The 13235-nt window shown below is 34.4% G+C and overlaps 1 protein-coding gene and 1 long non-coding RNA gene across 2 annotated transcripts; both read right to left on the bottom strand.

Annotated features, from left to right (window-relative positions):
- Window positions 1–787: 787 nt before the first annotated feature.
- On the bottom strand, window positions 788–3745 carry LOC117411297 (probable ATP-dependent DNA helicase HFM1). The gene is made up of 5 exons (XM_059031565.1): window positions 2805–3745; window positions 2509–2552; window positions 2325–2425; window positions 1163–1269; window positions 788–1062 (listed from the first exon to the last, which is right to left on the bottom strand). The coding sequence occupies exons 1-5, from the start codon at window positions 2870–2872 to the stop codon at window positions 969–971; spliced, it is 414 nt and encodes a 137-aa protein (XP_058887548.1). The 5' UTR covers window positions 2873–3745; the 3' UTR covers window positions 788–968.
- Window positions 3746–3872: 127 nt separating this feature from the next.
- Window positions 3873–10410, bottom strand: LOC131738122 (uncharacterized). The gene is made up of 7 exons (XR_009329646.1): window positions 10084–10410; window positions 8342–8420; window positions 7563–7833; window positions 6305–6335; window positions 4458–6151; window positions 4201–4276; window positions 3873–4067 (listed from the first exon to the last, which is right to left on the bottom strand). It is a non-coding gene; the product is annotated as an uncharacterized LOC131738122 (long non-coding RNA).
- Window positions 10411–13235: the final 2825 nt, after the last annotated feature.

Below are 13235 nucleotides of genomic sequence, written 5' to 3'. Positions count from 1 at the left end.
GCAACACCACCTTTTTATACTGTGATAGCCTATAGCAATTACTTCTACTTTAACATTAATCACAGTAACTGCCAAAACAGAGTATATTTGACCAGAGAAAGTGTTAAAAACCAATATAACAGCTCATTATGTATGAAGCCCTGACATGACTACCTCCAAGTTGGCCTTACAAAAACTCACTAAACAGCATTTCTAAAAAAATTGCATTCCACATGTTGGCTTTTGGTTTAAGCAAAATATTTACATATTATGCCAAGAATGGATTTTAATTCAGAAGCACTTGCCAACATCAGCAGAAAACATTATTGAAACACAAGTTATTAGTAAAAGGAGGCTGACCAATACATCTCTTAATTACAAAAATATGGTGGCCTTGGTGAAAAGCCTGAACTGCCAGTATAAGTAAAATGTAGAAATGGGCGCCTACTCAAGAATTAAAAACAGTCACACTGCTCTTTATAAAGGCCAGTTTGAAATAATGAGTTAGTTTGGTTTTTTACATGTCACGTTTTTTAAGCCATGCTCTTTCTATTAGTTAGTTAGAATGTTGTAAGGTTGTAGACAATTGCTTCTACTTCTTACTTTTACTAGCAATAAAATACATAACTGGCTATAATGTAGGGCAGCCTCTGCTGTGAATGTTCTGCTATTTAGATTGATCTAAAACCAAAATTATTTAAATGTGTTGTGTTGGGTCTAAAGCTATTATTCTTTAAAATGGTGTGTCTTAAAACTTAAAATTAGTTAGACGGTTGGTCAATGAAATGTTGTCCACCTACCGATCTTCTCAAGTTGCTTTGATACAAAGTCTGGACCTAAAACATTTGGCCAGAATCAATTAGTTGAGCAGAGCTGAAAAGTTTTTCTTTGCATGTTGGGCAAAAAACTCAGACAAACCTAAATTTAAATAAGTATAAAGTCAATGAAACAACATGACTTTTAACTATACTGTAAAACACTGTATTTCCTCAAAACATTAAAAAAAAAATTATAGAAATTACATTTGTCTTTACCTCCCAGTTCACTTTCATTTCATTTTTTATTTTCCCATCAATAGGAATCCTGCACAACAATTACAACAATCACATATTACTTGAGATACATCTTACTATCGCAGTATTTATGTGTTCAGTCAAAACAGATACCAATGGTATTACCATACCTGATGGTTATCCTATTTTTGTCTTTGTTTAAGGTGTTCAATGTTCTCTTCTCCTTTACCCTCAGTTGGACATCTGAAAACTCTTTGCTTTTGGAAATCAGTGTGACCTGTGAAAAAAATGGTTTTGTTACAATATATATATGTATTTGGGAACTTATAAAACTATTTGTGTGACATTTATTCTACCCTGAACAGGGATCTGTCATGAGATATATTGTTTGGAAAAGCAAACCACAACAGTAATATATGTATTTGTAGCAAGTGCTATCTACATCCAAGACTTCATTCATAGTTCTGACCGCATTGTTTGTTAAAGTGCATCTACCACAGGGGAATAATTCTACAAACAAAAGATTTTGTTTAAAGCGAAGTAGCAGCAACAAATGCACCTGTATCAAGTGTATACAGGATGATGATCAAAACAGTGTTTTGATCAACTGAATAGACCTACTGTTTTCATGGAAGAAATAACTGTTCTGTATGCAACTTCGTACTTTTCTACAAAAAATTCAGTTGATACTCATATCACACAGACAGGTATAATTACCAGGTCTGACAATGTCCCGGTTCCAGGAACAAGGGCAAACTGTTTCATTGTATCGTATTAACAATATCCATCTTGCTTGACTGCACCTATCTTGCACAGAGTGCTTTAGAGAAACAGTTCACTCTCCTACCAATTAATTTTACATTATAATTCCCTGTATTTAAACTTAACTTAATTTGTAATAACTACCAGTGATTTCATCACACACAAAGCAATACTCCTAGGACAAAGCAATACCGTCAGTTGGACAGACATTGATGCCTGCATATTTGTCACATCCAGCCGAGAAATCAGAACTGTAGAGACCTGAATGTAAATTGTTTGCATTTTTTGTTTTTCTGCACATCTTGAGACCATTACAACTATGATTGTTATTACAGCCAGTGACAGCATATTTATGATCTTGGTTCTTTAGTAAGGTTCAATAGTTCAAATAAACTGATGGTTAGTAAGGTTAGTAAGGTCCATAATAAAAATTATTATGGATGTGTCTTGCACAGCTGTCTGAATTGAATGGTTTAAATATGTTTTTATTATAAATGCTTAACCTTGGCTTCAAAGGAATAGCAACACTTGGAAATATTAAAGAATAGTATGATCAGGGGATTTACTCACAAAGCACTGGTAAGTCTCCAAGGATAAAAGCACCTTCAATTTTTTTCTGTCAGATACGTCCATACCAGCATAGTGGAATCCAACTCCATACATCACTAAATCTAGTAACAGTAAAACCGAAATATTGTGTTGAATTGGTGAAAATAAACTTAAAATATGAAATAAAAAATAAATAACTACAAACCTCTCAGTTTTGAGTCCTGCAAGGAGTTGGCACACTTTTGTAACCTGTAAAAAATGGTTAAAATGAATATATGAAACTGTAATTACCCTTCAGATTTTTTTTAAACAGCTATAAATCAAACTTTATGACCTACAATATAAGGAATAACAAAGAACATAATTATTATTATTGTAAAGGCAACAGAACAAAATCTACGTTCTTTGAAGTGCAGAAGTCAAGAACCAAACGCCAAAAGTATTGCAGTTCAGCTTTGGATCAAACTTTAAAGCTGGCAAAAGAAGAATACAAAAGATTACCTTTGTTTATATTCAGTGCTCATAATAAACTTGGCATCTTTTGCAAGAACAGATCCAGACTGTTGCATTCCCTTCCTAGTCGCACAAAACTGAGAACATAAAACAGCAATGCATTTTTTTTTGTGTTCACCGAAGTCTATAACTGTTTATTTTATCCAAAACAGACAAAGCAAAACAAATTACAACAAGCGTTGTTTTCTGATTGGAATATGTTTGAATGATGCTTGCCATTTTGTAATTAAGAGATAAGTCAAACTTGAACTCAGTTTGGTTGCCAGAGCAGGGAAATCCAAGGCCTATGAGTTTCATCCAAACATGTAGCTGGCTCAGTACCATCTGACAGCCAATCTGAAATCTAAAACGATCACATAATAACATGTTATTTAAACCAAAAGCAAGCAAGGTACTACAGTTCATTAACGCTTCAATGCCCAAAGTATGTTCTCGGCATGCTCATGTGATACTTTTTGAAAACTTGATTATGCTAGTATGTCCATAACTTATTTTATAATGTAAACTTTTTTACATGCTGTCTCCCATTTATATAGACTGAGGAAATGACACCTAGCTTATTCCATGAGGGACAGTAACTCACACACTCCCAAGCAAACTCAACTTCAAAAGGAACAAATATTTCACATCTCTGTGTACAACAGGTATCTATTGTGTGACATGAGCATGTTCAATTATAAATGTAGACAATTGAGTGTATTAGGCACCAAACAGATAGTACATGTAACAAAGTGGAAGTTCTGCATAGCTGCTTTAACACTTAACTAAGCTTCAACTGTTAAACAATATAGTGCACATAACTCACATCCGTTATATTTGGAATTGTTGCAGAAACAGCCACAAATCTCATAGAGACTTTAGAGTCAGGATTATCTGACCCACATGACAGGGAGGAATGCATGGTTTTCATTCTACTGACCACAACCTCGAGAGTTGCTCCACATGTTGGATCTTTTACAACATGTACATAAAAAAAAAAAGACAGTACTAAGAAAAAATAATTATTGGTATCAATTATTATTTGTTTATTTAGCAGACGCCTTTATCCAAGGCAACTTACAGAGACTAGGGTGGGTGAACTATGCATCAGCTGCAAAGTCAGTTACAATTACGTCTCACCCGAAAGACAGAGCACAAGGAGGTTAAGTGACTTGCTCAGGGTCACACAATGAGTCAGTGGCTGAGGTGAGATTTGAACCGGGGGACCTCCTGGTTACAAGCCCCTTTTCTTTAACCACTGGACCACACAGCCTGCAATAAATAGGAATTTTGAAGGATATTAAAAACGACTAATCTTGTATAAGATAAATATGTGAACCAATTAAACAGCAAGAGCAAAAACAGAGACAATTAAATATTCTCTTTTGTAGTGTTTCCCACTGACCTCGTCAATAAGAATGTCAAACCAACTGGACCAAACAATTATCTCTCCACTTCCTTGTCATGCTGTCCCATTTTTCCTTGAAAGTAAAACAAAATAAATAAATAACAATAATCTTGGTTTACAGCCTATGAAGCAAATAAACCTTAAAGTATTTAATGTGCATTATAACAGCTACGTTTGCATTGCTATACTGCAGCATGCCTTTAGACAAAGGAAATCTGCTGCATTTCCTAAGCTGGATTTAAAGTGTCACTTACTGGTGTAGCCATGATAAGATGAGCATCTTGAATCTCAAAGAAGTCATCCATTTCTGTATCTCCTGTCAGCTCTTTGCAATTCAACCCTAAAGGCCAAAATTCTGGTTTCCAGTTATCATAGCGTTGACTGCACAGGGCCTTAATTGGTGCCACTAAAGACAGAAATCATAAGCTTTTATGTCAAGGTATTTCTTTTAAAGATAACAGACACAGAATTTATAAAATTGTATTAAACGTAAATAAATTAACAATATATTTTTTAAACATCTATTTTAACTGTAAATATTTATATGAACACGATATATTTACCTTTCTCTCTCTCTCTGAAAATTATGAAATGATGCTTGATACAGAGAAGCTGATTTAGCCAGCTAAAAAAAATGAATATGTGCTTCTTAAAATAACATATGTTGTTATTGTGGTTCAATCAAACATCACTAACGTCTTGCTTGAAAAACATTATTCTAAACATATACTACAACATGCATTTAAAGCATAGTAACTTTCAAACTCCGGTCACTTAAGAGTGAAGCAAAAACTTACTGTATACAGCTTTAATGTTGGACCATGGTGGTGGAACTTTCATAATCAAACAAATAATGGCAAGTTCAGAATGTACAGTTTTCCCAGAACCAGCTGGAGCACAAATAACAACATTTCTATTGGTGTAAAAAAGCTACAAAAAAGTTACAAAATATAAATACGTCAATGAAAAATGTAAGATATTTCTTTTAATTTCCGACATCTACTGCAATTAACAATATTCATACTTACTTCATCTAGAGCTCCAGACTGAATATAATTGAAACATGGAAACTCCTTAAAAACAGGTCGGAATTGTGCAGCTATAAAATAGTTAAGGCTAAAATGTGTTATTGTATACAACCTCTACAACAGTTAGTTCCCTTTAAGTGCTGTAACTGTTGCATATGGTGCTTCTGTGTGTGAAATATACCCTGCATTTGTTAATCTACAAAGGAATGCAAGAGATCTGCAATTTGTCTTTAACAGAAACAGTTTTGTTTCTTTCTAGATCTAAAGCATTAGCATGAACGCCCTAGGCATATGCAAAAAACCTTGTGATGTACATACTCTATGCAGCCCAAATGAAATGTGTTAAAACAAACACACATGCAACTCGTTTTAACATTGAGAACAGCATCCAATCAAGGAAAATGTGTATTCTTCAAAAAGTCAGGATGAGAATGGTAAATATCTCTAACTCTCATATTTTATTAGAATTATTTATTTCTTAGCAGACGCCCTTATCCAGGGCGACTTACAATTGTTACAAGATATTATTTTTTACATACAATTACCCATTTATACAGTTGGGTTTTTACTGGAGCAATCTAGGTAAAGTACCTTGCTCAAGGGTACAGCAGCAGCGTCCCCTACCAGGGATTGAACACACGACCCTCCGGTCAAGAGTCCAAAGCCCTAACTTCTACTCCACACTGCTGCCCTATGAAATGCATATTTAAATCCTACATATTCTTAGAACCTATGCTCAATCCACTAATACAATGGGGGTGGTGTGATCACAAGCAGCTTTCCTGGGACTTGAGATTCCATCTGTTATGTTGGTGTTAAAGTCCTGAATGCATTTGCTTAAGGATCCGGAGGGTAGATCGCGTTTCAATATCCTCGGTATAGAAAATGAATATGCATGCAGGAAGAGATACTTAATATACCTTCAAAATAAAAGAAAAAAATATTACAAAAGGCAGTATGGTATGGTTCATAAAAACACTAAAAAACAAGTAATACAAATGTGTATTGACATAACCTGCAGCGTTTTGTTTATTACAGCACAATTAAAAAGGATACAAATTTCAGTAACTGACCTCAGAATTCCTGAACCCTTGCTTGATACACCTAAAGGAAAGAAATATAGCATTTAGAAAAAGTGTAAGATGCAGTACCATTTGGATACATGAATTATAACTAATCACTCGTCTCTATTTCTGCCTCATGCTGTATAAAGTAGTAGCAACATCAAAGAAAATGTTTTTAGAAGTGTTAGTTTAGAAAATGCTAGATTTAATGATGTCAGATCTCTGCATATGCAAAACGAAAACAGCACACAATAAGCTCCAAAGAATATTCATGCATTTACTGTGCCATGTTTACTGAAGTTTAAATTTTAAATTACAGAGAATATTTGCAGAGCTAAATCACATTACATTAAAATAACATTTAGGGTGACATGACAGCAGGTACAAAACGTCACTGCTAAGAAATATTATATTACACACACCAGTGATATTAATAGCTGGTGCATGCCACCTACTGGCATTGGCTCTCATTGCAACTTACAATGGTAGTGGCTATGGTAGTATTGCATTCAGAAATCAAAAAAGTATCTTACTAATTATCTATCTACCATACTTTACTGTTTCCGTATAATCTGTTTCAACTTGGCTGCATACAACAGCAGCACAGTTCAAAATATATGTGACATCAGGCATTGTATTAGTATTTGTATAACTATTTCTATAATTTACAACAGTACTGTATCTACTGGGTTTCAACATGTTTATTTAAAAACACAACCATGCATACAAATAAAACCCAGAACAAACCGACTACCCACAAACATGTTTAATAACAGATAATTCGTTATACAAACAATACATTTGAAAGACGCAAGTCAAGGCAAATACAACCGAAAACACATTACAGTGGGCTCATTTAAGAAGACCTCTTTTATTTCTTAATGCAAATCTCCCCATCTAACCAAATCTCCTCAGGTTTTCAGTATCTTGATTTATAAATTATTATTTACTTTTCTGTCATGTTCCAGCATTGAGACTCCAGGAAGGCACTTAGCCTTGAGTATACAGGATCAGAATAAAAAGAAAATGAGCGTGTGAAAATGGAGAAACATGGCCGGCAGTATCTGAAGGAATGAAATAAATGACAGATGATAAAAAAAAACCAGAAGACACAGCATTATACATTCTGGGAGATCTCATATTCTTTTGGGAGACTGAAAATCAAATGTGGGTACCCAATGTCATCTGATTTCTCACCAGCAATGATGTATTCTACAATAAATATATGCATTTTGGTGAAAATTTTAAACGGTTAGTCAGATCTCACCTTGTACGTTAAGTGGTTGTGGTGTTAAAGGAAGGACATGAGCTGTTTTTGTGGTTTGTCGGTATTTCGCAGTGGCAGAATCACATGTGCTGAACAGTTCAAGACCCAAGCCATGCAAGGGGCTCTGAATGTTCTCAGCGTTTTTCAGAAATTCATCGCCTTAAACATAGACAATGTGACATTATAACTGTCACTCTGCTCGCTAGTTTCTAAACCTGGTGATGTGTTGTCAGAACTCCTCAGAATCTTTGGCTGTGGAGTTTTAAACAAGCTGTAATAAAAATAGACAAATACAGCTTTAATGTACGGTGCATTGAAAAGTTTTTTGGTTTTTTTTATGACTTACTTTATAAATATAAATATGAAAAGGTCACAAATACATCCACACATGCTTGCTATTAAAGAACTTTGATCACTGTCATTTCAATGTTTTAAAGAGCAAGAGTCTGGTAATTCCCTGTTGGGTGTAGTAGTTCCCCTTTACGTACAGTACATCCCCATAGAATATCACAATGCCATTATTACTCAACTATAAACCAGTCTTTGTACTTACTTACCTTTATACACATGACCCAAGGATAATACTTTATTAATACAATAACTAATACGTAAATACTGGCTACCATGCTCTTATCTTGTATCATCTACACAGTATATGGATACAGCATTATGTACCCCCTTATCCACAACAGATAATGCACAAAACTAAACAAAAAGGTGTGTGTGTGTATATATATATATATGTATATATACACAAGTAATATAATTCTGATGATTACATTTTTGTTGAAAGGAATTCTCTCTTTCTGTTGTTTTTTTCAATGGGGGGGATGAATATTTTTGGTCTCTCGGTAGAACCTGCGGAGATTTAGAAAATGCTGAAAGACTACCATAGCACAGACACAAATAACCAATAGTTGTTGATAAACACTGCACTCTACATTGAGTTATTTTAACAAAAAAAAGGTAGGTGCTTCTGCTTCCTCTCTGAGTCAAACTACAACCAAACTAGTCATGTCATATAATTACTTGAGTCACTTGGTAACTATAACATGTGCCTGTCATCTCTGGTATCTTAATCTATTTTATTTCAATTAAAAGCTGCTGTGTCCCCCAATCCTGTTAATTGTTTACACTTAAATATAATTAATACATTTGTAGTATCTGTTTACAATATTCTTTCATAGTTTAGTCTGTACTCTGTTTGAAAACAGGCCTTGTTTGTTTGCATTCGCCAAAATACATTTTAACAGTAGGCAAACAAGCCCCTCCCCTTTCCCTGTGAAACACTGGACTCATTAATCAAAAAGAAAGGATAAACTTAATTTTAACCTGAATGGAAACCTACAACAGCAAATAACCTTCATGAATGTGATACATTAACATTTTACAACTCATTGAGGCAATAATTAAAGCATAAATGCACATTTAAGCTACTGACGAGTTTTCCAAGAGCATTTTGACCTACGTGAGGGCGGAAAAGAAAGAGGATATAGCATCAATTTTCTAAGCATTAAGGCTATTATTGTTCATTTTGGAATCTATAGAAGGCATTATTTAACTATAATGGGAGCGCTGTCAGCATTATGAACTTATAAAATCTCAGCGGTGCTACAACATCAGCAAGAAAATAAGAAACAAAGGTAATATTGCATTGCTAATGTTATGGTTTATTAACTTGTGTTCTTACAGTTTAGGATGCAAAGCTGTCCCATGACACCACATTGCGAGTTATCCCAATTAAATAATTTTAAAATATATTTTGAATTGCTATTTTCCCTCAACCAAAGGCACACAATTTTACATCAGATTTTTAATGATCTTTTTCATAGTGAAAAATGGGTCAACCGAGCAAAATAAACAAAACTTGCTACCAACGTAATAAGATTATTATTTTGGGGGGATTTCATTTTACTTTTTTTCATAAAAGGTATTAGATTAATGCATAAGGGCCACAGTCCAAGAAGAAAGTACACTGTTTCTTAGGATTTATTCCCTACAAACTCTGAATCTGAGATCTGATAATTCCAAGAACACCTATGGTGCGAGGGCTTTTAGTTCTCAAACTCCTTCACTTTGGAACTCACTTCCAGGAATTCAGCCTTGCTGATCCAGTCCGAAATACAGTGTACATGGAGACAACAGTCTCTTTTGCTAGCATAAAATCATTGACTCCATCTCGGATTTTATCTATTTATTTTTTTGCTGACGCCCTTATCCAGGGCGACTTACAATTGTTAAAAGATATCACATTATTTTTACATACAATTACCCATTTATACAGTTGGGTTTTTACTGGAGCAATCTAGGTAAAGTACCTTGCTCAAGGGAACAGCAGCAGTGTCCCCACCGGGGATTGAGCCCACGACCCTCCGGTCAAGAGTCCAGAGCCCTAACCACTACTCCACACTGCTACCATGAAGACTGTTATCAGCTCATACACTCAATGCACCCTGTAGTTATTGCTTAAGCACAGCGATTCATGACCGCACAAAGCTCACAGTGGGGGGAAAAAACTTACCTGTAGACCAGAGAGATTTTATTTCATTCTGTAAGTCCTGAGTAGCTGGTATTTCAGAAATTGACGGTGCAGGGAAAAGCTGCCAACTTCCTTGATCATTACATAAGGGAGTTCTATAGAAATATAAATGATATGTCAGTAGAACATCAAAGCATTAATGCCTGGCAGAAAATAATAAAATAATGTAAACTAGCATATTATTTTACATTTTGTGATTGACCTTGGCGTTTGTGAAGCCACGAGGCAATTTTACACTAATGTAATCACAAACACAAACCAAAAGAAAAAGGAAATCTGTGATTTAATAGAATACATTTATCCATGAAAGTTTTGACTTCAAAGTGCTATATGACAAATATCGAGTTACAAGTGAAATGTAGAAATATAAGTGCTTTACGATGCCAAATAGTTAGTCAGATAAAGTGGGATCCTCTGTCCTGTACCCAGAGAACTCCTTCTAGTTGGCTAACATACAGAATTTGCTACAAAGTACTATATGCAAAAATGTAATGATGTTCTAAGGTTACCAAAATAACTGTTGGCATTTATAAACAGCTCTATAAACTTGTACTGAAACTACTACTACTACTACTCACACTTTCTGAACAACTGGTCTTTCAAAAAAAATTATATATATATATATATATATATATATATATATATATATATATATATATATATATATATATATATATAGTGTATATCAAAAGTTCAAAGTCAAGTTCATACATTGCTCATAATGTTCTAGCCACCTTACTGCCATCTGGAAAAAAAAAAAAAAACATAATTAAAAAAAGAATAATTGAACAAGTACAGATTTCAACATAACCATGGTGGGAAATTCCACTGTTATGATCACCTTAATATGGTTGAGATCCTATGTTTTTCAAGTCTCAGTACAATACAATTCCCATTTAAGAATGACATTGATGGTATTAGTTGGCAAATATATTTATCTTACTAGGGCTCACTGAAATAATAAAATACACCTTAGAGTTTACAACTTCTGTTTTCCTTAACACATTAAAACACACACACACACACACACACACACACACACACTTTTGAAGTGGCTTCTTAAACAGAACCCACTAACTACCAAAATCAAACTAGCACCATGCTGTTTTGCATCAATAATTGATTTAGCTTTAAATACTTAAAGCACAATTCTCTACTATCCGTCAATATAAAAAGAAGTATTAGTGCTAAAGGGGCAGGATTATCTCTGGAATAATCTCAAATCCCAAATGAAATGAATCCTCTTGTGTATATCTTGCTTGCTATTGAAGTGATGATGCCTGCATCTTCAACCAAACCTTCCAAGAAAAAAAAACCCGCCGAGGATAAATAACACATAACCTCATAATCAAGTGCTGCACTTAGAATACAAACGATGCCATTCATATAATGCTGTAATAACGCATTACAAAGGGAGCTAAAATAGCGCGAATCGTTCTTCCCCATTTGGCCTGTGTCTACACCAACTCTTCTTCCCCGTTTGTAATGAATTAGGGCCCTTAATGAATACTGTCTTCTTGACCTAATAACCTGGCAATTAATAGGCTATAAACCAAAACCGATAAACATTGGGCAATGTGGCACATTTCTCAAAAATGTCTTTATAGACGATATGTTCCAAATACAGCTGTAGACCTCCCAGCAGATTCAAAAGGGTTGTGAAAAAGCACAAAACATGCCAAATACAATATAGAAATGTGTCCTAGTAGTGTTATACTAGCCTACGCAGCACGCTACTGCTATATCTAGCTAGTGTGTCCCTTTCTTGTTGATTCTGCGTTGCTACGTTATTGTTTTGACATTTATGCAGTGCGTAGTTTCTTTATTTAAGTGAATTAAACGAAGAAATTACAATTACCTTTAGGAACTCAAATAAGTATTACGTTTATAAATTAATATCAATTGTGTTTAGAGTTTCTTTTAATGATATTTACAGCTATAAAGTCATTCTACTCCCTCAGGAAAGGTACCTCCTGTTTCTCTGTTTCTCCTCAGAAGATTGTGCCACGTGACTTACGATATTTCGCGTGCTATTGTGTTGGCCAATACATACAAATAAGCGTTATTTTGCTACTGTATAACCTCCTACATTACCGTAAAAACAAACTCAAATACTCACGTCACATGGAAGAAATGTGAGTAAAACATACTTATATGAAGGACCTGATATGTTGAAATGGATGGCATGTATTTATTTTAACTGATTAGTATTGGTCTTTACCCCATGTATAACCTTACCCTAATTCGAACTGGTTCATACTTTTTCCTCGCCTACTAAAAATGTATGAACATTTTTTATTGAACAAAATAGCAATGCTAATAGTTTAAAGGATTAAGTAAAACAATACATTTCATCAGCATATATATTTTTACTACTATTCATGCTACAGTGGGAAGGTTGGTTTATTTTTAAATATGTAATCCCAGACATGCTGTTGCCCTTTTGGTTATAATTTATATGTGAGACTACAACAAACTACATGGATTTATATTTCAGTCAGATACCTGTAATCTATTTAATGCTCTCGTTTTCGCTGATTGAAAAAAAAATGGTTGTAGGCATATTGCTATCAACGTTGGAGGTTGTACTGCAGACAGTTTGGCGTCTACCCATCATGTGACTTGTGAGCACTGTTGCAGAGCTGCAAACAATGGAAACGCAGGACTCTCCGTGCTGCTTGAACTGTGGGTTCAGGTCTCACATGGAAACCTACTAGGCTGAGCTATGGATGAGTACCTGGTGTCCAATGATGAAGTCCAAGGAATTGAGAATGAGTTTGAGCATTGGCCCCACTTCTTACTCTTGACATGTTAGGTCATGGAAATGTTTTATTTTTATTTTTTTATTTTATTTTTTTTAATCATTACTTGTTTACATGCAGAAAGAAAACATGAAAACCAGCCTGTGTTGTATTTGTTCCATACAGTATGTATAAGTTTATTTAGACACAGAAACCACAGCTTTTTCCTCCAGTCAGGATATGAAAACACATTATTTCAGAAATACTGCTCTCAGGCTACTCATAAACATCACATTTTATGTAGGCTAGAAAAACAGATTTTTAATCAGGAAGCTTTATTTATGTTTACTTTAATTTACAGATGCAGGGCTTCTCAAAATAAATAACATCACA

The sequence above is a fragment of the Acipenser ruthenus genome, chromosome 10, assembly GCF_902713425.1.
Source record: "Acipenser ruthenus chromosome 10, fAciRut3.2 maternal haplotype, whole genome shotgun sequence".
Classification (NCBI taxonomy): Eukaryota; Metazoa; Chordata; class Actinopteri; order Acipenseriformes; family Acipenseridae; genus Acipenser; species Acipenser ruthenus.
This window is presented reverse-complemented; position numbering and strand designations above follow the sequence as displayed.

Bases quoted from the DNA above. Each gene is read 5' to 3' on its own strand.
- LOC117411297 (XM_059031565.1), bottom strand. From the start codon at position 2,872: ATGCAACAGTCTGGATCTGTTCTTGCAAAAGATGCCAAGTTTATTATG. The intron at 2,553-2,804 runs GTAATCTTTTGT...CATTTTTTACAG, and splicing joins AGCACTGAATATAAACAAAG to GTTACAAAAGTGTGCCAACT. The intron at 2,426-2,508 runs GTTTGTAGTTAT...TACTGTTACTAG, and splicing joins GCAGGACTCAAAACTGAGAG to ATTTAGTGATGTATGGAGTT.